This window comes from Equus przewalskii, chromosome 11 (genome assembly GCF_037783145.1).
Source record: "Equus przewalskii isolate Varuska chromosome 11, EquPr2, whole genome shotgun sequence".
Taxonomy (NCBI): domain Eukaryota; kingdom Metazoa; phylum Chordata; class Mammalia; order Perissodactyla; family Equidae; genus Equus; species Equus przewalskii.
In genome coordinates this window covers 410,309-437,160 of record NC_091841.1, presented here as the reverse complement: position 1 = coordinate 437,160, position 26,852 = coordinate 410,309, and the positions used below count along the sequence as shown (strand labels likewise).

The following is a 26,852-nucleotide window of genomic DNA, read 5'->3' as shown; positions in this document are numbered from 1 at the left end:
TCATTAAACACTTTTCATGATAGTTTTCAGGTACGTTTATTAACCTCTCTAAGATATTAGACAATGTGGTTTGCTATTTTCTTGGTTTTTAATACCAAGATTCTTTTTTGGAGTAATTGTTATCTTATTTACTATTATTTGGAAGAGTTTCATAGCATCTCCTTTATTAGAGAGATACATACATATTCAGCTATTTTAGTGGAAAATGTTAGTCAAAATTAACAAAATGGTTACCTTCATTTTGTCTTTCTATAATTGGCTTATAGTGGATAAATATAATATTCATTTAAATGACATTTAGCTTTTAAGCATGAAAAAATAGAACATTTAGGTAACATTAGATGTCATCATTAACTTTAATCTCTTATCTTCTTCCATTGACTTTCTACCATAAGGCTTCTCTCTCAGACTAGTCCTGTGTCCTCTACCTTCCCCTCCATGTTCAGCATACCTCTTTTTTTTTTTTTTAATTGAGGTCATAATAGTTTACAACATTGTGAAAATTCACTTGCACGTTATTGTCTGTCTGTTACCATATAAGTGCTCCCATTCACCCCCTTTTCCACCTCCCAACCTCCTTCCCCCTGGTAACCACTGAACTTTTCTCTTTTTCCATGTGTTTATCTTCTACATATGAGTGAAATCATATGATATTTGTCTTTCTCTGTCTGGCTTATTTCGCTAAACATCCATCCATGTTGTGAATGGGACGATTTTGTCTTTTTTCTGGCTGAGTAGTACTCCATTGTATATATATACCACATCTTCTTTGTCCAGTCATCAGTGGATGGGCACTTAGGTTGCTTCCACATCTTGGCTGTTGTGAATAATGCTGCAATGAACATAGGGGTGCATTAGTCTCTTTGAATTGTTGATTTCAAGTTCTTTGGATAGATACCAGTAGTGGGATAGCTGGGTTGTATGGTATTTCTATTTTTAATTTTTTGAGGAATCTCCATACTGTTTACCACAGTGGCTGCACCAGTTTGCATTCTACCAGCAGTGAATGAGGGTTCCCTCTTCGCCACATCCTCTCCAACATTTGTTATTTTTTGTCTTGGTGATTATAGCCATTTTAATGGATTTAAGGTGATGCCTTAGTGTACTTTTGATTTGCATTGTTCAGTGTACTGCTTAAAAGATAGTTTCTGTAGAATTTTCCGTATATCCTGGATTCCTTCAGCTTTTCCCCAACCACTAACCTTGATGCAGATGCTAGACTATTGCTAGTTTTGAAAGAGTTAGTGATCTCCTTGGAGAACCCATAACCTCTTAGCTGCTGAAGTACTGAGGTTGCCGTCGAATGCGAGAAGAACACCTTTGGCTCTGTAGACTGCGGTTTGTGACCTGTGTGACACCCTGGAGCAGGACACCATCTAGTGGCAACTTCACGTCCATTTGCTGTCGTACTGCGGATTTGGACTTTACACTTCTATTCTTGGACAACTGATGTTAGTACTGAAGAGGACCTTATAAGTTATCTAGTTAGTGCCCCTGCCTATTTTATAAAGGAGGAAACCAAGGCCCAGGAAAATGAAATGACATGTCAAATGTCACAATGATAATTTAAGACAAAGCCCTGACCAAAACTGTTTTTCTAAAGTCATTAATAGATGCTTTTTAAAAAAAACTGGAAACAGGTGTTATCCGATCCAGATTAGCAGTGTTTTCAGAATGTATATTACTTTAATTCCAAAGGGGTATAGTAATTGAAAAAAGCTATTACACAGAGCATCAGGAGTTGCACAGTTATCAGTTCAGTGTTGTAAAAGTTATTTTCCAAAATGCATGAATGCAAATAAATAGGAGTGATGGTGTGAGCATATCATTGTTTTGCTTCCAATCTTAGACTTTATATTCATTTTCAAATATGATATTTGCTATATAGGTTTTGACTTATGTCTGTTTTCAAGATAAAGGAGCTCCCTTCTATACCTAATTTTCTGAGCATTTTTTTAAACCCTAAATTAATTTTGGACTCTCAAATGCTTTTCTGCATCTATTAAAGTATTCACATAAGTATTCTTTTTTGTTTTTTTGCTTTAGTCTATTTATTAATGTGGTTGAGTTTCATAGATTTCCCCAGCTCCCTGGACTATGATCATCTGATTAGGATGAGAAAGGGGCACCAGCAGAGTAGACCTTTCTGTCATCTGTTCCTCTTCCAGACTTCAGCTGCCCTAATCACTTGGGCACCCAATTGGGATGTTGTTGCTGTTTTATATTTTAACTTATTTTTTGCATTACAGTGGGCCGTGGTAATGTTACGAATTAATACTGAGTTCTTCTATGTGCCAGGAACTGTTTTGATTAACACTGGACGTTAACTTATTTAATGCTCACAACATCCGTATGAGGTACATGCTGCTAGTGCCTCTGTTTTACAGATGAGGAAGTTGCGGGGAAGTTAAATAACTTGCCCAAAACCCCAGCACAGGTAGCATGAACCCAGGAGCCATGCTGTTAGCAGTGGATGCCTCTGCTCTACCTCAGGATAAGACTCTCCAGCCGGTGTGAGGAGAGCGGCCCAGCTGAGAGGGCCCGACCCAGCCCTGCTCTTGTCTGTCCTCAGTCTCCGGTCCTCTCCCAGACGCCACTCCCACCCCCCACTGTCAGTCTGCTGGCACTCCAAGAGGGTTTTCACAGTCTCGTTATTCGTAATTCGCTTCTCAGATCCCTCAGCTTCGTTAGTATTCTGTCTCCAGATGTGACTTGTAGGGAGGGAGCCAGCCGCCTATGCTAGTTTATCATTTTGTCCTGTGATGACATTTTGTACAAATATTTATTTCTCAGAAAGTATGTTGTACAAGATTTTCTTTTCTTTCTGTTTTGCTTTTGTTTATAACATTCCTTTTAACAACAGGAGTGTTCTTTATTATAAATAAATCAGTAATATTTGTAAAGAGGGGAAGCTCAACCAATTTGGAAAATTCAGTTCGGTATGAACACATCACAATTCTGTATTTTATACCTCTAGTAGTAGCTTCAGAATAATATAAATCTAAAATTGACAGAAGCAAAAATAGAAATAGATAAACCCACAATCATAATAGGTGATTTTCACACCTTTCTTTGAGTAATTGATAAAGCAAGTAGATAGAAAAGAATCAGTGAGAATATAGTTTGAACACGATTAACCAAGTTGACCCAATGACACAGGTGTAGCACGCTGCACCCAGTACTACACACAGAACTGCAGGATACCCACTTCTCAAGTGCACATGGGACATTTATAACAGTAAAGACTTCCTATGAAATATATTGTAACATCTCTTTCTTAACTGTTGTTGGTATGTCTTATGTTCAACCTTTATTTAACCTTCTAATAGTAGACCTATAATTGTTATATACTTAAAGGCCAGGAGAAAATATTCAGATTATTTTAATTCTTCATTATGGGGGTAGTATTCCAGCCCTTTAATCATCTTTATCATCTCTTAAAGCTGTTCCAAGGCAATTTCCTTTTTGAATTTTGGATTCCATAACGAGGGACTGACCATGTTGAGAATTTCTCACAGGCCACGTTTCTCGTCCATGCATTTCATTTCCCTTTGTCCACAAGTGTGTTTAGTGTGTGTTAAAGGAGGCCCCTGTGAAGTGGTGGTGTGCGGGACCCCTTCCTGTCTTAAGGGCAGGTCTACTGTCGTCTTAGTGTTCCATGTGCAGGATTTAACTAGGTTTACCAGGGAAATATAAAAACATTATAGGGAATTGTAATATTTTTGTGGAGGGAGGGAGAATAATTTATTTAGTAAATGTTGATTGTTCTTGCAAAATGTTTGTTGGAGTTTAGATAGAATCTTATCCAGAACAGCGAAAAGTCTGAGTTTATATTCAAGTTATTATCCTTCATAATTTCAAATCACGTCTTATGCAGGAGCAATGAAGTCTACTGTTTCCACTCCGGGGCAGCGGGTGGGAGTCTTTAAAGGACACTGTTTTGTCAGGCTGTTCACGTGCAGAGAGGCCTTCTGAAGCTGCCTTAAGTAAAAGTTCACTTTTTTATCTGTGGACTTGCACAAAAATCCACGAATGGAGCTGTGGTACGGCTGGATCGGGTGCAGCCTGGAATCGGAGGTGCTTTGGCTTCTGAGGGCAGACTTAGCGGAACTGGCAGGCGCCATAGACCCTCATCCGATGCCGGGTCTTCCGTGTGCCTCAGCTGCTCTTCAGGTGCTTTCGTGTGTTCTGACCCCAACTTGCTACTCAGGATCTGCTCACCCTCAGCTGTGGTTAGGTTAACATGGCCATTGGACTCCGGCTCCACATCATAATCCTTCCGCTCCTCCCCCCACAGTAGTTGGCATTTCTTAGTCTCCATTCCTGACATTGTAAATCTGATTTGCTTGGCTTATTTCTACTTGAGTTCACAAAGTGAATTTATGCAGTAATGCTTCTGAGTCTGATCCCCACCCTTCATCCACTGGGGATGGGGGGCCAAGGGTGGGTCCCTTCATGTATCAGGGCTTACAGATGGGACAGTTCCTCTTGGAAAGACCGGGTGGGCGTTGTGACCAAATGCACTGACAGATTCACCTGCCGCTTGCTTTGCTGCTTTCAGTGCCGTCCCAGTTTCTTGAGACGCTAATTGCTCTGTCCTCTACTCTTCTGGCACCTTGTTTTCTTCTTCTCAGTGGCACTTCTGGGCTTAATTGCAGATTATGTGCTTAAATATTTATCTGTTCTGCTTTTATATGCTTTTATATGCTTTTGAAGATTGGCACCATATTTTATTCATCTGCATATCCTTAGCATCTGACGCATGATAAATGCTCTTTGTGTATTTGTTGAAATTGAATTGTCGAATGCCTTTCCTGCCACTCAAGAGACTGATGTAACATCTAGGTCCTGAGCTCTTAGTACTTTTCTCTTCATTTTCTGTTTCCATAGAACAAGGAACTCAGCCACCTCGGGGATGTGGATGAGGGGAAGGCACTGCACTTTAATGAAATGAAACTAATTAGTAAGGTGGAGATTTTAGTGATCATTCCTTGTAAAATAAACATAGACTGTTGTCAGGAGGCTCATAGTCTAGTGGGGAAAGCAAATATGTAAAAAAATAATTGTTACATAGTGTTATAAAGGCACCGAAATTATTATGTTCTAGGTGTGATGGTGGCACAGAGAAGTGATCACCCTTGTTTGGGATCGTTAGGCACAGCTTGACTGACGAGAAGTTTTGTTTTGTTTTGTGAGGAAGATTGTCGCTGAGCTAACATCTGTGGCAGTCTTTCTCTATTTTGTGTGGGTTGCAGCCACAGCATGGCTTGACGAGAGGTGCTAGGTCTGCACCTGAACCCGCAAACCCCCGGCTGCTGAAGCAGCGCCTGCGAACTTAGCCACTACGCAACCAGTCCAGCCCCAGGAGAAGTTCTTGAATTGAGTCTTGAAGGAGGAATAGTAAAAGTTTGTCACGGGGATTTGGTGAAGTGAGGCGGGGCACAGGGACCTTGGTGAACAGGAGTTAGAGAGCAATCTGGGAAAGAGGAACGAGCCCATGTGAAGTTGAGCACGGTGCTAGGTGGGCCTGGAGCAGAGGAGCACGTGAAGAACAGGGCAGAGATGAAGCTGGAGGGCCTGTACGCCAGGATTAGAGATTTGGAATTGATCTCATAGGCAATAAAGTAATTTTATGCAAGGAGTAACGATCAGATTTACATTTTACCAAAATGGCTGTTAGCTGTGTGAAAAATGAATTGGGTGTGAGAGGATGGGGTCATTAGGGAGGCAGGCAGTAGCTTGGGGGTTTTGAAATTATATAACAGAATTGAAGAAGACCTGACGTAGGGATGGAGAGGAGGGGCAGTTAGGAAGGATACTAATGAGTAAAATTGTGAGGGTTTTGGGTGTTGGGGGAAAGGGGATGAGGGAGAGGTGCTTGTCTGGCATAAATGTCAGGTTTCTGATTTGGGTGGTTGGTGTTGCTGTTCATCAAAGGGAGAAACACCTGAGGATTAACAGATAGGAGGGAAAATGAGGTTAGGATATGTTCACCCTGAGGCAGGTACCTAAAGTGTAGCCAAGTGGAGAGTTTCAGTAAGTTGGATCTATAACCAGAGTGGAGATAAATAGTTGGATACAGATTTAGAGATGAAACTGTGGGTGTGTGGGGCTTATAGAGGGAAAGGACAGGGAAAGCTCTGGAACACGTCATAGAACAGGTGGAGAGGGGAAGGGAAAGAGTGTCAAGAGCAGGAGGAGAACTAGAAAAGAGTGATGCTGTGGAAATGCAAGGAACAGAGTTTCTAGTAGAGAGGTAATAGACAATAGTGTCAGAGGAAGATAAGGGTTAATATGTGTTATCGAATGTGTCAGTCATTAAAGGCCATTCCTTAGCTTAGTACCATATCGTGGGAGTGATAGGAAAATTCAGATTGTAGTGTGTTGAAGTGAGAATGGGAAGCAAAATATAGGCTGCTATTTTAAGACTCTTAACTGAGTGAGAAAAGAAAGAGTTTTAAATAGTTAAAGAAGATTTTTTTTGAGGATAGAAGATATTAAGCGTTTTTGTGGATTGAGGGGAAGGATCTTATAGAGGAGGAAATAGAAGACACAAGAGAGGATGGGCTGACTGCTACAGCAGAGTCTGTGAGGTTTGAAACAAAAGGAGCCCTGTGTTCTCAAACCCAGTCTGGAGGAGGTTAGTCTCTGTTTACTCCCTGTGCTGCCCGGTTATTAAGTTGGGGAACAGAAGTTTGAGGGCCTGCTGAGTACCAGCCATTGTCCTGGGTGCGTATCTAAGTCAACAAAATAAAGTCCTTCCCTCCATGAAACTTACATTCAAAGGGGGAGCAGGGTAAGAAAATAGAAAGCAAATGTACAGAGTATCAGATGGTAAAAGCATGTTGGAGAAAAACGTGAGAGTAAGGCAGATGGGGTAGCTGATGAGGAGAGAGCTGTTGTTATTTATTGGTGGGTCATGGAAGGCCCCCAGAGCAAGGTGACGTTGGAGCTGAGAGTTGAAAAAGTGGAAGATGAGCGTTCAGATGCATGGGGAGGAGCGTTCAAACAGAAGGACACCAAGCTCAGGCCCTGAGGATGGAGCGGTTCTGTATACTCCCGAGAGCTCCTCCTCCACTGACTCAGCCATGCCTCTGCCGTGACACAGACGGCCCTCCACTGCTCCCGCAGTCAGAATCACCAAGTCTCCATCAGGCTGTCTCTCTTGAATCCACTGCTTTCTCTCTGTCCCTACTCAGTCTCTCCGTTCAGGCCCGCTCAGCTCTCCCCTGGCCTTTTCCTCTCAACGTTCTTAGACATCGCTTTAGAAGTGTAACTTGTCAGTTTTCTGTCTGGATTTCTCCACTGGTTTCCCATTATTCCCTCCTAGAGTAAAATCCAAACTTCCTAACCTATTGATAAAGTCCTCTGCCTGCTAGTTCGGTTTCATCTCTTGCCGTTTTTCCCTTAGCCAACCTCTGTGCTTCCCGTCTCTGTGAATGTCTAGGGATTTTCTCTTGGTTTTCCATATTTATTCATGTATTACAGCCTTAACATAAATCATAATAGATCAGGTTTTCCCCACTCCTCTAGGGCTGAGGAACTCTTGTTTATCCTTTAAGACCCAACTTGAACATAGCCTCTTCTGGAACTTTATGTGACTACAATTATTTTAGGTGTTCCTTCTCTGTCTTTCCACAAAGTATGCATTTATTATGGTGCTTTTATTTTTTATTTTCTTAGTTTATTTTTTTTGAGGAACGTTAGTCCTGAGCTAACATCTACTGCCAATCCTCCTCTCCTTGCTGAGGAAGACTGGCCCTGAGCTAACATCTGTGCCCATCTTCCTCTACTTTATATGTGGGACGCCTGCCACAGTATGGCTCGACAAGTGGTGGCATGTCTGCACCTGGGATACGAACCGGTGAACCCCCGGCTGCCGAAGTGAAACGTGCAAACTTAACCACTGCGCCACCGGGCTGGCCCCTGTTATGGTGCTTTTAACACTGTATTATAATAGTTTACTTGTGTGTTCCCCCACTAGACTGTGAATTTCTTGAGGGCACAGACTGCATCAGTGAATTCTTGACCTAACATCTGTCTTAGTGTCTGATATATAGTAGGTGTTCAATTAATATCTGTTGCATGAAAGAATAAATGTTTTTGTTCTGTAAATTATTTTTCAGATTCGTTACATTTCTCAGACTCAAGGTTTACCAGGAGAACAGTTGTTAAATGTGGGTACGAAATCCACAAGATTTTTTTGCAGAGAAACAGATATTTCTCATTCTGGTTGGAGATTAAAGGTAATTACGAAGTATTTAGAAAAACAGTTTTCTAAGATGCCTCATGAGTGTGGATGATACCCTCTATGCCTATTTTAATTTTATTGCATTTCTTCCTTCAAAATTCAAAAAAATTCAAAAGAATTTTCATTTTTTACCCTCCCTCTTTTTTTTATTTAACAGGGAAAGCCCTGTCTGAGTTACTTAGCTCATTCCCTAACCTGGCAACATAATTATTAACTCATCAAATGGTTTTTAAAGTTTTGTGTGTATATTCTCACTTTTATGTTGCGTGTTTCATCTTCTCTACCCGCATCTACATTCTTAGCTCTACAGGGCAGGGGCTAAGTCTAACCGCTGACTGTCACCCGAGTACCTGACTTATTCCTAGGATCTTTGGGGGGGGTGTTGGTAAACCTTAGTGAGTAACTTTATAATTAGTTATTTTGTTTAAGGAGTTTGTTATATGTACTATTTTTGACCTGAACCAAGATCTTCTCATTTTTTTGTGCTTCTAAAAAATACATTTTTGATAGTTATTCTTTTGAAACTACTACTTGTCTTCGAATATTTAATATATTAGACTGATGTGCCAGAATTCAAGAAATAAAGAATTCAGAAATGATGAATAATAATATATTATTTTCCTGCTTTGATATATTCAATAAGACACTGGAAGAGCACGAGGCAGAGACAGGAATGAAGTCTAAAGAAGCCAGAAAGTACATATTCAGCAGTCTGGACGACATAGTGCATGTGAGTACTGCAGCCGCGTTCGTCAGGCCTGCATGCTGAAGATGGCAGACTTGCATGCCAAGGATGCCAAAACGTGCTAATCGTTTTCTAAATGACTATAGAGTGCTTGCTGTCTTTAATCTTTTCAAAGGAAATTCATTCTAAGGTTTCAACCTTTCAGGAACTAAATTACATGTCTTTATCAAATATTTAATTTACACTATACTGCTCTTGAGCAAAAAGTATTTTCTTTAAAAGCAAAAAATCCTAGCAAACAAATTTCTTTTCCTTATATCTTGTTGGAAATGTATTTTTGTTTAATTAAAAAAATTCTTTTTGGGGCTGGCCCAGTGGCCTTAAGTTCACATGCCCCTCTTTGGAGGCCCAGGGTTCATGAGTTCAGATCCCAGGTGCGGACCTGCACGCTGCTCATCAAACCATGCTGCGGCAGCGACCCACATGCAAAATAGAGAAAGATGGGCACAGATGTTAGCTCAGGGACAATCTTCCTCAAGTAAAAGGAGAAAAAAAAAATTCTTTTCCAGCTTTGAATGCTATGTGGTGTCTCATCATTTTGAAGATTTTTTAAGTTCAGTTGTTCTTTTTTATTTCAAAATAATTGTAGTTCTTTGTTCTTTTGTCTGTTGTGGTATTTTGTGTTAACTGTGAAGCTTTAACATATACTACCGTCCATGGCTTATTTTTGTTTGATGACTTAAAATTTTGATTTCACAGGTGAACACAGTGATGGATTTAGAAGGAAGTGATCTTTTGGCTGAGAAAGCTGATAGAAGAGAATTTGTTGGTCTGTTGAAGAAAATGTTGTTAATTGATGCAGATTTCAGAATTACTCCAGCTGAGACTTTGAACCATCCTTTTGTTAATATGAAACATCTTCTAGATTTCCCTCATAGCAACCAGTATGTTATTTCAAAATCTTTAAAAATGATTCTGGAGAAATAATAATATGACTTATAGAAAATCAGTGTGTTAGAAAAATGATTTGATTTCTTCATTAAATATAAGTAAACTGAGTCAAAAGAGGTTAAGCTAATTTGGCCAAGTTCGCTGGTAACTAGACATAGAGCTAGAATGCATCTGAATTGCATTCCATTATTCTCTTCCCAAAATACCATATTGAGAATGACTGGGTGATTTTGTTTTTATACGACATTCTTACCTTAATTACCAGGCATATATATATAGTAAAAGGAAATGGCAGCACTCTTCCTCCCTCTTTTTTTTCTTTTTTTGGGGGAAGATTATCCCTGAGCTAAAATCTGCCACCGATCCTCCTCTTTTTTTTTTTTCCTGAGGAAGACTGGCCCTGAGCTGACATCCGTGCCCATCTTCCTCTTCTTTATATGTGGGACGCCTTTATATGTGGCTTGACAAACGGTGCATGGGTCCACACCCGGGATCTGAACTGGCAAACCACAGGCCACCGAAGCGTAACCACTGCGCCACCGGGCCGGCCTCCCTCCTTTTGAGTCCTGCAAACTTTGTTTTCAGTTTCCCTTTGCACCATTTTGCTTTCCTGTTCCCTATTCTTTCTTCTCTGCATTGTGGAAGGAAAGGAAATAGGTTTTTTTTTACAGTTTAGTAGAGAAGAATATATGCTCAAATTGAGAAGGCCTTATCAGAGTTACCGTGGGCAAATCTTTTGAATTCTTTGAACCCCAGACCTCTTTTTTATAGGCTGAAAGGAGTAAAGTAATTGACTGAAAACAGCTTCTTTAAATATTTTTTAAAAAGACCGAATGAAGAAGGTCTGAGGACAAACCCATAAGCATTGTTGTGGGTCACCGGCAAAATTGGTGTTTCTGTAAAACCCAGCTACTATCCCTGTTCCTCCCCCCACCCTTAAAAATATCTCATGGTTCCCATATATAAGCACTTTGAAAATAACATGATAACCACATACTTGGTAACATTAATTTAGGGATATGGAGATACAGAAATTCAGGAAAAAGGGTATGGGTCATAAAATTATGGTGAGCTGACCAAAAATTGCTTACTATTGGTTTTGATGTCTTAAAAAATATTGCAGTATAAGATATACTTTTACTTGCTTTAAAATTCGATCTTTTTTAGGATTTCCTAGTAGAAATAGTATTGGAAATAAGCAGATTAGGTGTAAGTCATAGAATGTTTTCTTTTGGAAATAATTTTTAAATTTTATTAATGTACGTTAATTTTAAACTACTCAAAATGTTTAAAATCATATTACAGTTGCCTTTTCCTTTTTTTGCAGTGTAAAGTCCTGTTTTCATATTATGGATATTTGTAAGTCCCACCCAAATTTATGTGACACAAATAATCACAATAAAGCTTCACTTTTAAGACCAGTTGCTTCAAGCAGTACTGCTAATCTGACAGCAAATTTTACTAAAATTGGCACATTAAGAAATCAGGTAAGAATTTACAGTATTTAATAATTTCTACTCTTTGTTTTTTGGTTTTTTTTTTCTTTATGATTGCTCATTTTGCTTTTGACTTATATGGAAATGTCGTGTCAGCAGTTAGGAGGTAAGTGCTGGTGAGGTCCTACTGGGACCGGTCTGGTACAGCTCTAACATTTCAGGGTGACAGTTGGAACATAGCTCCTCAAATTCACTTTTTTCCTTTCGTCTTTCATTCTCTCAATATTCTCCACCTGTCTTCAATGCCACAACTCTCCAAAAAGTAGAGTTCAGTGAAATCAGTTTCTGGGTCCATTTTTATCGTGGAATTATGATTTTATGAAATGCTTGTGAATTCTGTTTGTGAAGCATGTAGGTAGCAGTTAGAACACTGCTCTGTATAATGCCATGGACGTTGCCCTTTTCAGGCCTTAACCACATCTGCTCATTCGGTTGTGCACCATGGAATTCCTCTGCAGGCTGGAACTGCTCATTTTGGTTGTGGTGATGCTTTTCATCAGACACTGATTATCTGTCCTCCCGCTATTCAAGGTATTCTTTCATTTAAATTACACTTTGAATTTAGGCATGCATTATTTTTAATCAAATTTCAGCATCTAGTCATTAAACATACTATATAGCTTTTGCTACATTTAATGCTTCATTTAAATTTAATTTAAGCTAATCAGTAGCCTTTAGACCAGTGACACTCATTTCTTAACTAGATCTCCATTCTAATCCTCATTAACAAAAATGGGTCATATGATAATTGTATTTCCTGTAGAGTGTAACGTGATAAAATGCCTTTAGTAGAAATTAATGAGCTTGGGAAGCTATGGGTTGTCCTGTTGTGGTGTCACTGCTCCAGGTGTTCAGGTAAGTAGATGCTACCTGTGTATCAGTATTAGATGTTACAGTGACAGAGAGCTCACTTCTTTAAATTTTGGTCAGGAGAGTTGTGGCCCCAAATCTTATACTCCTACTCTTTACCCATAGCCTAACTTTTTTTCTTTAAAAAAAAAAAAAGGATTGATTTTGATTAAATTAAATTATGTCCCTTATTTAGATAAAAATAGCAAATTAAATCCTCAAGTGAGATGGGTGGCAGAATACAATTCTCAAACTGGGGAATTTGTTAGTGCTTCTTAGAGGGCAGTAGCAGCGAGCTCTGCAACTGGAATAATCAGAATACACTCTACTTCCTAAGTCCTTTCCCAGCGTTTTGTCCTCACTAGGCTTTAACATCTAGTACATCGTAAAGCAAGAAGTTGGTTACAGATGGGGCCTGCGGTGGCTGAAACGTGGTGCTGACAGCGGGTGCCGAGTCAGGGCACTGGGCTCAGTCCTGTGTCTGCTGTTGGCTGTGCCGTCCTGGGCAGGTCTGTTAGCCGGCTTCAGCCTTGCTCGAAGAAACATACTGAATAGAGGCTATTTTGGTCATTTCCAGATCTAGTATTTCTGGATTCTGAAGGTTATTTGAATATTTTGTTTGATTTAAGGATTTAAGCAACTTTTAAAAAATTTTATTTTAGTGTATCCCACAGTGCCTAACAAAGCACCATGAATATGTTTGTTAACTTGATTGGCTGGTAATTAGAGATGTGAAAACATGTCAACTCTTTAGCCACTTTTGTTCTACCAAGATAGCTTTACTTTCATCTTTTTTACATATTGAGTTTTCATATAAGGTTTGTAGCGCTAAAAATAGGAAAAACGATAACTTAGCTGGTAGATTCTCAAGATGAAATTGTGGTCCAGGGGTGGCTCTGAGTATCTGTGACAGTGACCATGGCTGGTCTCCATAGTAAAAATACCCGCATCACGCATTGCCAGCACACTCAAAGATGCTGCTGTGTTTCTTTCTTTGTTTCTCCTCGACTGTTTATTATAAAAATTTTAAAATTTCAAATAGAGAAGTTCAGAGAATATTATGCTGCTTTCTACCCTGGATTCAACAAATGTTGACATTTCATCTCATTTTCTTTGTCTGTCTAGACATACATACACGATTTGATAGTAAGTGGTAGGCATTTTACTTCTAAATATTTGGGCATGCAAGACTGATGCTTTTGGACCGGCCCTGTGGCCAAGTTGTTGGGTTCGCATGCTCTGCTCCAGCGACCCTGGGTTTTGCTGGTTTGGATGCTGGGTGTGGACCTGGCACTGCTCATCGGGTCACGCTGATGTGGTGTCCCACATGCCATAGCTAGAAGGACGCACAACTAGAATATACAGCCATGTACTGGGGGGCTTTGGGGAGAAGAAGGAAAAACAAAATCTTTAAAAAAAATTCTTTTTTGTTTTTCAATCAGTTATCATGTAAGTGCTGTCTTGACAAATGCATTTTCACTTACATGAGTTTTTAATCTGTTTCAACAAATAGATTTTTAGGGTCTCATAATCTCTCCCATGTACCAAACTCAGTTTGAGGGTCACCCACCTCCAGTGTGTGATATATTTCGTCAAGATTTGGAATAGCTATTTTTTTTCAGAGCCTGCCTTCTATTTGTAGCAAAAAGCTTGAGGCTCATGAGACAGATTTCCAAACACCATCGAGTACCACTCCTAAAACCTGCAATGAGGTTAGACTGATCTTTTATCTTTTTATGTGACTTATAATTAATAAGAGGTTAGTAACCTTTCTGAACACGTGTTAACTGTGTGAGTGGCTCTCAAGAAGGCTAACAGGGGAGGAGACACTTGCATGCTCGTTACCCATTATATGTTGGGAACATACTTTCGAGTCAGAGTCAGTAGTGAGACAAGACGAGACATTTTTAGCGTGTGTAACGGGCACAGTTTCAGCAGAAGGGAAGGCAGCTCTGTAAATATGTCGTTTCGTCGTTTCTTGTCTTAGTGCACCGGCTGCTGTGAAATGAAAGCTTTCCCTCTAATCCATCTTAGCGCCTCTGTAGAAAATCCCAATCTCGTAATGTGGCAATCCACTTTGAAGGAACATTTTTAAATGAGTATTGGGCAGCAGTTTATGTGGTGCCATTGTAGTTTGTGTTTTAAAATAAATTTTATGTCTATTCCCTTTCCCTTTGCAGTTTTTATTTTGGGGCTATAACTGTCTAGATTCGTCATACATTTCATATACTTTATATATTATTGACAGAATACTTAGGTCTAGATGCATGTTACTATATTGTGCCTTGTTAAAGTAAAGACAGCTTAGCCAAGTTTTATTTAATGAATCTGAATCTATATTAAACCAGCATTTAACATTATTTGGCAATCTGAAAAGCTAGTTATTTATCATCTCCCGATGAAAACTGCTATTTTGGAATCAAATGCATTCCAGCAAAATCCTCCTCTTTTGTACTAGAACGATCTTTAAGCTTTTTATGCCCTGTTCTCCAGGTATTGAAGCAAATTAATCAAACAAAGATAAAGTTTTAGCTGACCTGATGACTATATAGAAAATTGAGATCTTAACCCACTGTTGAGTTTGATTAAAAAATTAGACCTCATGAGGAGAGAAGATAATAGAATTCTTCTCATCTTAAGGCATTGATTATGGGGAGAATTTAAGGGCAGCGTGATTTTTTGGGGGTTCGAGAATTCACTCTGTCCTTTCATCCTTGTCACAGTGAATTCTGCTTTTTTCTCGGTTGAGATTGTCTATTGCTATAATATGCTTACACGGCCCGGCTGTGCTTGTATGCCGTTTCTTGGAGAATTTCCAATAAGATATACGTTTTGGAAGGGATAAGATCAGTTTTCAGAAAATAACCTGTAGATCTTTGTTAAACTTAAATTTGTATCTTGCTCTTTAGGTGAAGACCACAGGGTAGAACACCCTGACAGTAGGATCAAAGCCTCTGTGAGGAAGATAAATACAGCAAAGATAACATTCTCCTTAGGATTAACAGTTAAAATGTATTAGTGCAATAAAAACTGTAAGGTTATTTTTCAATAGGAGAAGAAAACAACGGTAGTATTTTCCTCTTATGGCTGATCAGAAGCACCTAAGATCACTTTTATTGAAAAACTGAATATTTGAATACTCTGCCAGCCCCCATTGAAAGTAACTGCCACAATAGACTGGAGTTATGATGTAGTGAATTTATTCCAGTAACTGAGCTTTCTGATCTTGGGGTATGCCCCCAAAATCTTACTAGTCAAACCTCCAAGTTGGGGTGATACTACTTTACTGTCTAAAAGTTGAATATCATAAGACAATATTTGCAGAGTGCTTTTCTAATGTATGACTTAGAAATACTAACATTAACAGGATTAACGTGGCTGGTAATGCTGCTTTCTGATTTTTCTGGTGGGTGAACAAAATGGAGTGTATTTGTCCTGAAGTTGCAGCCTGTCTATTAGGAATACTACTAGATTAAGCCACATTGGCCAAAGCTTATTAGTTGTATCATCATATTAGGCAGAAAGGATTATTTTTGGTTTTCCTTTGGAGGTTGACATGAGTATGCCATCCTGAATTTTCTTGAGTCATAAACCATCCTGGCCACTGAAGTGTGAAACTGTGATACATTCCCCCTTTGGTGCCAAAAGTGTAAGAACCAGTTACAGTTTTTTAAAGAAGAGAATACTAAGCATAGCTAAAAGTTTGTATGAAAAGATGGACATTTACTTGCTAGAGTGTCAGCCTGTTGAGCCGGCCTCACCTTTCCATGTCCTCCATCATAGTGGCATAACTATTTGAAAAGGAAAATAAAGCTACAATAGCAGACTTTTAAAAGGAATGGGAAGTGTCAAGAAAAATAAATGATTCAACTTTGTGGTATGCATTTTGAAACAGTAGAAAGAATAGCTTTAGAACAGTTTTTAGAATGATGTATCAGAAGCTAGATAGAAAGTACCTCCCTTTTTCTAATAGATTGCTTTGTTAATGTTGTGAACATTTTACATAGGGGGTGGTTTTATAATCTTAATCAGAATTTTAGCAATTCTTTAAATTTAAAAGAGTTTTATAAGTTAACTCGGAGAAAGTGTTTTTCCTTTATTTGAGAGCTGTGCTTTTCTGTTTCACAGGTATCCCTGCCACGCATGGTAAACCCACTAGTTATTCAATAAGGGTAGACAATGCAGTCCCACTTGTGACTCAGGCCCCCGCTGTGCAGCCACTGCAGATCCGAGCAGGGGCTCTTTCTCAGGTTAGTAATAATGCATTGTGTTTGCATGGGTACTGTGTTCCTTACTCAAGTTGGGGCGTGGATCCATCTGTGCTGTTGGAAACAATGAAAATGACCTGAGTGGGAATTCAGTCCTTTGTACGTTGTTGACTTTAACATTTGTGATTATTAGATGATTGTTAGTTTAGTATATTTGTGATTTTAAAATGTGGTAATGATGAATTACTTGTAGCTAATTGGTTTTGTTTGTTTCTGCTGAGCAGACATGGTCTGGTAGAGCACAGCAGATGCTGGTCCCTGCCTGGCAGCAGGTAGCACCCCTGGCTCCTGCTGCTACGACACTGACGTCAGAGGGGGTGGCTGGTTCACAGAGGCTTGGAGACTGGGGGTGAGTTAAAAACAAAAGTACTTCTTGGTGAATAGTTTGCAAAATCGACCTTGGTAAAGAAGGGATTCAGTTTTTCTAAACTTTCTCCGTAGGAAGATGATTTCACACAGCAATCCGTACAGCTCAGTGATGCCACAGCCTCTTCTCACCAACCAGATAACTTTGTCAGCTCCTCAGCCTATTAGCGTGGGCATCGCCCATGTGGTCTGGCCTCAGCCTGCCGCCACCAAGAAAAATAAACTGTGCCAGAACAGGTTGGTGTTGATATTTTAACTTTCCTCTGCATTTTGAGAGTTGATCTTTAAAATACATTTTGCATGTACTCTAAAGGGTCACTCTCTTGTATTCAAAATGACCTCTGTGGTGGCTTTATTACAAACACGAAGCCAGCTCCCTTCTCAATTTCTCAGAGGTATTTTGGTAAAACTAATGGAATGGGAGCCAGGAAGACAGGAAATAAATGCTTTCAGTTGGTAAGATTATCTTTATTGCTGTTTTGATTTATTATCTACCTATAATTTTAGATAATTTCAGACACTCAGATGTCACATTTACCAAAAAATGACCATTTGAATGTATGTGCATTTCTAGAGGTAATATTTTATATTTCATGAAACTCATGATCTGTATGTTATAGACATGATCTTGAACAAGTGAAGGTTCTCACTATTTTAACAAGCTGTCTTAGAAAAATGTCAGCTACGTATCTTGATTGTAGAAATGACACAGTATTCCTTTGATTGCAGGAGTAATTCATTGCAGAATACCAATGCCCCACATTCAGCATTTATTTCTCCAAAGATAGTAAATGGGAAAGATGTCGAGGAAGTGAGTTGTGTAGAAACACAGGACAATCATAGCTCAGAAGGAGAGGCGAGACGTTGTTGTGAGACACCCGTCAGGCAGGACTCTGACTCCTCGGTTCCAGACAGACAGCGACAAACCATCGTCATCGCCGACTCCCCGAGCCCGGCAGTCAGCGTGATCACCATCAGCAGCGACACTGACGAGGAGGAGCCGGCACAGAGACATGCGCTCAGAGAGTGAGTGCCAGCGCGGCTCCCTGTGTTTGTGCTGCACCCTCAGCTGCTCTGGTGGTGCCCCTGGCATGGTGGGAACAGCTGTGACTTACTGCTGCCTGTCACTGTCCCTTGGAGTAAACTTCCTGAATAATATTTCACATGATTCCTGTAGCATTTTCTTGTATTTGTAAGCTCTAGATTTTGTCCATGCAGGTCACTATCAATTGTTTCATGTCCTTAATTAGAGAGTGTAAACTTTAGCTACTTGGGGAGTATCTCCTCGTTTTGGCTCATGCTGCCCCCTCCCTCCGCAGCTGTCAAGGCAGTGTGGATTGTGAAGCGTGCCAGAGCACTTTGAACGTCGGCCGCATGTGCTCCTTAAGCAGCCCCGACAGCACTCTGAGCAGCAGCTCCTCGGGGCGGCCCAGCCCGTCCCCTTGCAGGAGACCAAGCAGGTGAGGCTTCGGTGCTCGTAGAGGGTCAGTGCGCTAAAGTCCACTGGAAAGCCTGTGATCTCTTTCGTTGTGGTTTAAATTAATACATACCTGCCAGATCACCACAGTGGTTTCTCTCTTAAACATAAGTTTTGAATTAGATCACTTTTTATAAACTCAGGTTTTAAGTAATAATTTTCTTTATTGTTATAGAACAGATCTATATGAAAAATTGAGGTTCTAAAATGATTTTTAAAGAATCGTTTGTTTTTGAAAGGGTGAAAAAGCCGCATTCTCAAAATTCAGCTCCACAGACTACCATTAAATCTGGAATAAGAACATATACTTCAGCAAAATGCAAAAAGAATGTTGCCTCACTCTCAGGAGGGTATCCACAATGATTTTCTTCTCTAATGATTGATTTGCATGGTTTCATCCAGTTTTCCTTGCCTACCCTTTTTTGGCCAAGGACCTGTATTGTCACAAAATCAGTGAGCTTCTGCTAACCAGCTTTTAGAAATTCTGTTTTTAGCGTAAACAAAATTTGAAAAATTTTTGCTTTAATTCTGTATATTTATCTTCTCTTTTTTCCTTAATCAGGAAATATAGTATTGAATACTATAACCAAAGCTCTGTGGAAGATACAAAGAAGGGGTTTTTTTTTTGTTTTTTAAAGATTGGCACCTGAGCTAACATCTGTGGCCAATCTTTCTTTCCTCCTTCTTCTCCTGAAATCCCCCCCGTACATAGTTGCATATTTTAGTTGTGGGTCCTTCTGGTTGTGGCATGTGGGACGCCGCCTCAGCATGGCCTGATGAGTGATGCCATGTCCGTGCCCAGGATCCGAACTGACGAAACCCTGGGCCGCTGAAGCAGAGCGCTTGAACTTAACCACTCAGCCACGGGCCCAGCCCCTACAAAGATTTAATACATCTTCTTATAAATTTCTTGTAACGTGGTTTGGAAGTTGACATATACATACATTTACATAAGTGTACACATATGTATAAAATTTGTATATATATAAATGTGTATAACTAAAAATATACATATGAAAAGATACTTCAAATTGTTAAGTATGAGATGAATGATTAAAACAGATAATAAATGCCATAGAAATCCCAAAGGGAGAGAGAGAGTGTCAGGGCCTGAGAGAGTCAGGAAGAGAAGAGAAATACGAGACTCTGGTTAGGCCTTCAGACAATGAGAAGACCTTTCAGATAAAAGGTCAGTTAAGAGGACCCAGATTACTGCTCAAGACATGTCCTAGGTACATTAGAATTTACTCTGAAATATCCAAGTCACATGCTTATGTATATTTCATTTAAATTATCAACAGTACTGCTTTTATAGTGTTTTGATGAAGTTTTCTGGGATTTATAAAGTGGAATTTTATGACTGCTACTAAGGATCAAGTGGGCAGGGAAAAGAGAGAAAATTAAGTGCCAAAAGGATGTTCCTAAACAGGACAGAATTAGGGTTAGCAGTCTGAAGAGAGAATTAATGTGAGAGTCTAGAAAAATCTATGAAAAAATGTTACTGGATAAGGAAGAAGTTATAATTAGATATGAAATAACTGAATAAGATTCTCATCAATTTACTGGAGCCTAGATATTATTTAACTTTAGATTTAGTGTTGAAAAGCATATTATTCATAAAAATACTCTCTTGTAGCATGTCAGATGAAGAGCAGGAAAGTGGCTGCGATACTGTGGATGGCTCTCCACCGTCCGACTCCTCGGGACGTGACAGTCCATTTGCAGAGCGCAGTTTTGTGGAGGACACGTCTCGAAACGCAGAACTGGGAACTGCCGCAGAAACCAAACCAGCTGTCTGTACTGTTGTGGTGCCACCACTGGGACTAGAAAATGGATTAAATGCCGAAGAGCATATGGCAAATACAGGTAAACCGAGTCCTCCCTGTTTCTGATTGTTTCTTAAAAGGTCTTCGTTTGGGAACATCAGAGAACAGCATTGCCAAAAGTCATCTCTGAATTTCCAACTTGACCTTGCCGAATATATTGTACAAAATCAATCTCTCCAGGTATCATTCAGTGCTTGGAAACCATGAGATCTCTTTTCTTTTTATTTCATTTTAAGGTTCTCAAGTCACTGTTGTGTATAATGTCTTAAGACCCTTCTAATTTTTATATGAGAAGGAAAAAACATCAACTCTTTTATATTTTGTTCGTTGCCAGATTCTATATGCCAGCCATTAATAAAAGGACGATCTGCTCCTGGAAGACTAAACCAGCCTTCCACAGCGGGTAATCGTCAGCCAAAACTGACATCAGCATTCCAGCAGCAGCCTTTGAACTTCAGTCAGGTATGTCGGTGAGTTTATGAGAGTCTTTGGGATTCAGATCCAGCAGTTTTTCACTTGGGGGGAAGAAACGATTCTGAAATTATGCAGTCTTAATAATTGTATCCCTTTTCGTTATCCCAAGTGACTAAAGAGTAATTGGCCTAACAATAGGATAAGTAAGCAGACGATCCTAGAACCTGAATTCTTCAGAAAGGTTAGGCTCTTAGATTCTCTTAAATAATTTTTTATTGTGTTTGTATCTTAGACCCTTTAAATCAGAGTGCACGCTAATGGACTGATGGCTCCCTTGGTTAGGTGTTAGTGGTGGTGATGGTGAGAGAGACCTTGCTGAGTACTTTCCATCTGTTCAGCACTGGGCTCAGCACTTGTGTTTCACTTGGGGAAAGAAAAGATCACAGGTATTGGGAGTCAGACCTGCTTCAAGTCCTGGTTTTGCCAAGTGCTGTGTATATGACCTTGGCCAGGTCTCTTCAACAAATCTGGAAAACAGTTAGTGGAAATAATTGCTGGACTGCGGGGTCGTTTTGGAATTAAGTAACATCGTGTCCGTGAAGTGTTAGCATTACATATGATAAGTGCTCCACAAATGGTAGCTGTTAGTAGTGGTGGGGATGGGGATACTGGCAGTGGTAGTGGCAGTGTTAGTATTATAATGACATGTAGTCATGAATATTAAAATGTTAATACTAATTTATATAAAATTCTTATTTTTCTCTTCTCTATATTTAGTATAAGCTAAGATCTGAGAGATCGTCTGGGTTATATCAGTCACAGAGTATATTGTATTTCCCTTTCTTCCTTTCTTTTTAACTTACAAAATATTCATTCCTTTTTTTGTTTTTTGGGTTTTTTTTGGTTAGGTTCAGCACTTCGGATCTGGGCATCAGGAGTGGAATGGAAACTTTGGGCATCGAAGACAGCAAGCGTATATCCCCACAAGTGTTACCAGTAATCCGTTCACTTTCTCTCATGGAAGTCCCAGTCACACAACTGTGCATGCCCATCTGGCTGGGAACACGCACCTTGGGGGACAGCCTACTCTGCTTCCATACCCATCGTCAGCTGCCCTCAGTAGTGCTGCGCCAGTGGCCCACCTCTTAGCCTCTCCGTGTACCTCAAGACCTGTGTTACAGCATCCAAGTTATAATATCTCCCATCCCAGTGGCATAGTTCACCAAGTTCCGATGGGCATAAATCCCCGTCTGTTACCATCCCCAACCATTCATCAGACTCAGTACAAACCAATCTTCCCACCACATTCTTACATTACAGCCTCACCTGCATATACTGGATTTCCATTGAGTCCAACAAAACTCAGCCAGTATCCATATATGTGAAAACTCAAAAAGAGTATATTGAGGAAGCTCAATGATTTAAACATTTGATTAAAAGTAAAAACATGGTATTTAATAATATTAGCCATGGCACAAGAAAATTATTTTTGAATCATGTAGACTTGGGTGCAATTTAAACAACTTTGAGCTTTAAAAAAACTCACTTTTAATGTGTTTTGCACATTTGGTATAACTTGTCTTTAGTCATGTTATCTTCTTACGTAGTAACTCTAGACAGGTGACTTATGGGAGCAGAAGTCCAGTTTTGCTCCTGCTATTTTTTATAAAATTGCCTTCTAACTAGTGCAAGACACGTCCGTGTTTGGGAAGCCATTCTGTGTACAGACTTAGAGCAACAGATGCACATGTGTCAGAATTACAGCATACAAGTGAATTGTATTATCTGTGTCTTAGTGTGTAAATGTTGGGTCACTTACCTAAGAAATTGAGCTATTGTTCTTTACATTTGCATGTGTCTTTGCATGGGCAAAACGTTGCCTAGACTTTGCTCTTAAATGTTGTTCTAATAATCTCAGCTACATTGTAAACCGTTCCCACACATAGTGCCTTAAATATTTGAGGTTGTTAATGTTATTTCCTATCTATAAATGTTGAGGACTGCAGCACTTAAATTCAGACCTGCTCTTGGGTTTTCTTTTGATAGAGTAGTGTTCATTTTTGGTTTTGTGTGGTATGATTTCAGGTCATAGCTGTTTTCTCCTTACTAAGAGGGCAGCATGTTTGCTATTGCTGAATTCTGCTGTCTGATATCCAGAATGATCTAGCTTCAAGAAAGCAAGCAGTTAGTAGTGCTTACGAAAAATTGATTCAGTATCTAATGGATAGTTGATGGCTGTCACAGCACAGCATTTTATATATTGTCGAGTGAAACTGCAATACAATCTACGTTTCTTTGGGGAGTGTTTGCTATATAATTGGATTTATACAATGTTTAGAGGTGCAGTAGGCATGACTTTGAGTAGATAATGAAAGAAAATGCAAAATACTCATTGATTCATGATGTGGTTTCATCTTAGCTTGGGCACACCATGCAGTATTTAATAAATAGTAGCAGAATATTTACTATTGAAGCTTGAAAAGATGTGAGTTATTTGTGTGCAATTCTTCATTTATGCATGTGAGCGGGTTTGGGTTCTTTTGGAGTATTTTCCGTTGTAGGACTCGTTTTGCTTGGTGGTGGTGTTTGCTTATTTAATACATTCCGTCAGGGACAGAAATTACATGCTTTTTCTCCTAGGAGGTATGTCTTGGGTTTTTCCCTTCTTATTCTTTTTTCTTTTTTGGTGGTGGTGATGTTTAAATGAAGTTGCTTTTACAGCACCAAAGACTTAATCATCCATTTCCTCTATAAAAGGTAGCTACTTTTTGCATAGACCTCAAGTATATTGTAGTATAGAGTGGAATTTAAGAAAAGGTATTAAACTGGCTGTGTTTTAGCTTATGGGCGAATAATACATTGTATCATTTATCTTGAATGTATCATAGATAAGCTGCTATATAAGATTGCCACTCAGATAGCTGTGAAATTAGGTGACTAGTTGTTATTTAGCCTTCTAATTTCTGTATAAGTCTAATTACATGAACTAGAATTTGGGGTTTTGATTTTTTTACTTTGCTCTTCTGTTTGGAGTGTCATTGTAACTACTGTATTGTAAATGATGGAAAATAATTGCATATGTTATTTTGGGGTGTGTTATTTGCATCAGTATTTTATCTATTAATGTTTGTGCTCATCACTGCATATAAAAAACTTGGATGTATCAATGTAACTTAATTTTTTATTTTCATACTGGCATTGTAGACAATTGAGAAAACTGTATCTTGCAGGCTTGACTTAACTTTTTTTCCTTAAAAAATCTGGAATATAATCTTACAGCATTTACTGGAATAAACAGTAGAAGAAATCATTTGAGGGTAAAACTCTCCAGATGTTTTGGATTGACAGCATTTCTTTGACAGATAAATTGCATACCACTAGTGCAGCTCTTGGACAGCATTGATGATGAGCTAATAATGGGTAAACTTTTCTTTGCTCCATTAACACAGGCAGTGTTTTATTTAATAATCGCCAATGAAATAAATGTGCCTGAGATTGATTTTAAAAATTACAGTATTAGATCATTAAATAAAAACCAGCAGTACATTTTTAAGTCACACTGAAAATGAAGGACTTAATTTTCCCCACAAGTTTCAGTGTTTTTAGTAATCAATTCTATGCATTTTATATAAATATATGTATATTACACATGAAAAAGGAGTAGCCTAAGATTAATTTAAAGGATTATTTACAGATAGCAAATTTATGGAGTTGCTATTTGAGGAAACTTGCTGCCCTCCACAGCCTTCTGATTTTATCGACATGGTCCAGCAGATGACGGCATCTTGACATTTCTTGGAAAAGAGTTAAATGCTGGCAGCAGGTGTTTCAGAAACACCACGTGCAAAGGGTTGATTGGTGTTCATTTGACAACAGGTACAAAACTGGCGCAGTTTTCCTTTAGTTTGGAGCCTTGTGTACTCCCCTGATGTGTCGTATTTACTGTATTTCAGTTCGAAGACTGAGATGGCCTTGTTAAATTGACAGTAAATGGTAAACTTCACTGTTTTCGTAATACAATAGTACTATTTGATAAGAGCGTACCCCAGTTAAGTACACTGTCCTTAACTGATTCTAATCATGGGCTTTTTATGTGTTTAAAAATAAAAATTTTCAAAATCCTGCTAAAGTCTAAATTTCACATATTGACAGAAGAATCTGGATTTATACCCTCTTTAAAATCCTTTTTATCAGTTTTATTTGATTTTAATGTTTTCTTAAATAAAACACTGCATGACTTCCTAGTTGCATATTTGCATACTATTTTAATTTGCAAATTATTATTTTTTGTCAAATATCCTAATGTTTAGTTTTCTTTTTCTTCAGGGTATTTAACTAAATATGTTACTATAGTAGCAAAACCTTTTCATTTTTAAAATCTCTACTACTAATTTTCAACTTGGTTTGTGTTAAGTAAAAGTTAAATCATACACTGCAAGGTGTAGGAGGTTTGTTTTAACGAGTCCAACGATAGTTGATTACTAAGTTTGAACTGTTAACTGTTAACAATGTTAGACTCGTGGCTTTCTTTCTTTGGTTTGTTTTTGCTTTTCCTTCTATGCTACACTAGTTTGCCATGTAGCAATTGCACTGTGCAATATTACAATAAGGACTGGGAAAATTTTTATGGATGTAATGTCTATTACGGTTTGCGATAGTATTTCTCTCTAGTTCTCAGTGATTTAAATGTGACCAAGCCTTCTGTACTTTGTCACAAAAAGCGGGTTTTCCAGGTGACTATTTTGGTGAGTGTCAAAATAAAAATTTATGGTGTATTATTGTCGATTCACTTTGAATTAAAATATATATATTGCAGCAAACAGCTTGTTGAGTGTTCTTCCACCCCAGTTCTGCGTACAAGGCAGGGAATGAAAATGTTAGTAGCATTGAGTACCTAACTTGTGTCATCTCATTTAATCCTCAGAACCCCCTGTGAGACAGGTATTCTCTCCATTACGTAAATGAGGAAATAGGCTCAGAAGCTCTAGGTGAGTTGCCAAAGTCATAGTGCTAATGAGTGGTGAATCTGAGACGGGAACCAGGCCAGCTGACCGTAACTGACCTGCTTCCCACCAGTTCTTTCTGAACTGAAGTCTGAGGCAGTGAGCCAGAAGCCCTGCAGCCACCTGAGAACCATGGCCCTTTTCCCTTGAATATTGTTTTCTTTTTTTTTTTAATTGAGTTAATGATAGGTTACAATCTTGTGAAATTTCAATTGTACATTAATGTTTGTCAGTCATGTTGTAGGTGCACCACTTCACCCTTTGTGCCCACCCCCCACCCCACCTTTCCCCTGATATCCACTAAACTGTTCTTAGTCCATAGTTTTAAATTCCTCATATGAGTGGAGTCATACACAGATTATCCTTCTCTAGCTGGCTTATTTCACTTAACATAATTCCCTCAAGGTCCATCCATGTTATTGCAAATGGAATGATTTTGTTCTGTTTTACAGCTGAGTAGTATTCCGTTGTATATATGTACCACATCTTCTTTATCCATTCATCTGTTGATGGGCACTTAGGTTGCTTCCACGTCTCGGCTATTGTAAATAATGCTGCAATAAACATTGGGGTGCACAGGACTTTTGGGATTGCTGACTTCAAGCTCTTTGGATAAATACCCAGTAGTGGGATGGCTGGATCGTATGGTAGTTCTATTTTTAATTTTTCGAGTAATCTCCATACTGTTTTCCATAGTGGCTGCACCAGTTTGCATTCCCACCTGCAGTGTATGAGGGTTCCTTTTTCTCCACAACCTCTCCAACATTTGTTACTATTAGTTTTAGATATTTTTGTCATTCTAATGTGTGTAAGGTGATATCTTAGTGTAGTTTTGATTTGCATTTCCCTGATGATCAGCGATGATGAGCATCTTTTCATGTGCCTATTGGCCATCCAGTATATCTTCTTTGGAGAAATGTCTGTTCATGTCTCCAGCCCATTTTTTGATTGGGTTGTTTGATGTTTTGTTGTTGAGTTGCGAGAGTTCTTTATATATTATGGATATTAAGCCTTTGTCAGATATATGACTTGCAAATATTTTTTCCCAGTTAGTGGGTTGTTTTTTTGTTTCAATCCTGTTTTCTTTTGCCTTGAAGAAGCTCTTTAGTCTGATGAAGTCCCATTTGTTTATTCTTTCTATTATTTCCCTTCTCTGAGAAGGCATGGTGTCCAAAAAGATCCTTTTAATACTGATGTCAAAGAGTGTACTGCCTACGTTTTCTTCCAGAAGCCTTATGATCCATTTTGAGTTTATTTTGGTGAATG

At 39.0% G+C, this 26,852-nt stretch overlaps 1 protein-coding gene across 6 annotated transcripts in view; it reads left to right on the top strand.

Annotated features, from left to right (window-relative positions):
- The window catches only part of HIPK3 (homeodomain interacting protein kinase 3), a 100,597-nt gene extending 75,194 nt beyond the window's left edge, over nt 1-25,403 (top strand). For all 6 annotated transcript variants that reach the window (XM_070564671.1, XM_070564672.1, XM_070564674.1 and 3 more), the window contains 13 exons: nt 8,127-8,246; nt 8,895-8,981; nt 9,696-9,880; nt 11,215-11,374; nt 11,791-11,914; nt 16,361-16,482; nt 16,725-16,849; nt 16,942-17,103; nt 17,596-17,892; nt 18,186-18,326; nt 19,980-20,209; nt 20,504-20,631; nt 21,492-25,403. In XM_070564671.1, the coding sequence (XP_070420772.1) occupies nt 8,127-8,246; nt 8,895-8,981; nt 9,696-9,880; nt 11,215-11,374; nt 11,791-11,914; nt 16,361-16,482; nt 16,725-16,849; nt 16,942-17,103; nt 17,596-17,892; nt 18,186-18,326; nt 19,980-20,209; nt 20,504-20,631; nt 21,492-21,968 (2,358 nt within the window). In that variant the 3' untranslated portion in view covers nt 21,969-25,403. The remainder of the gene's footprint in view (nt 1-8,126; nt 8,247-8,894; nt 8,982-9,695; nt 9,881-11,214; nt 11,375-11,790; nt 11,915-16,360; nt 16,483-16,724; nt 16,850-16,941; nt 17,104-17,595; nt 17,893-18,185; nt 18,327-19,979; nt 20,210-20,503; nt 20,632-21,491) is intronic.
- The last annotated feature ends 1,449 nt before the right edge of the window (nt 25,404-26,852 follow it).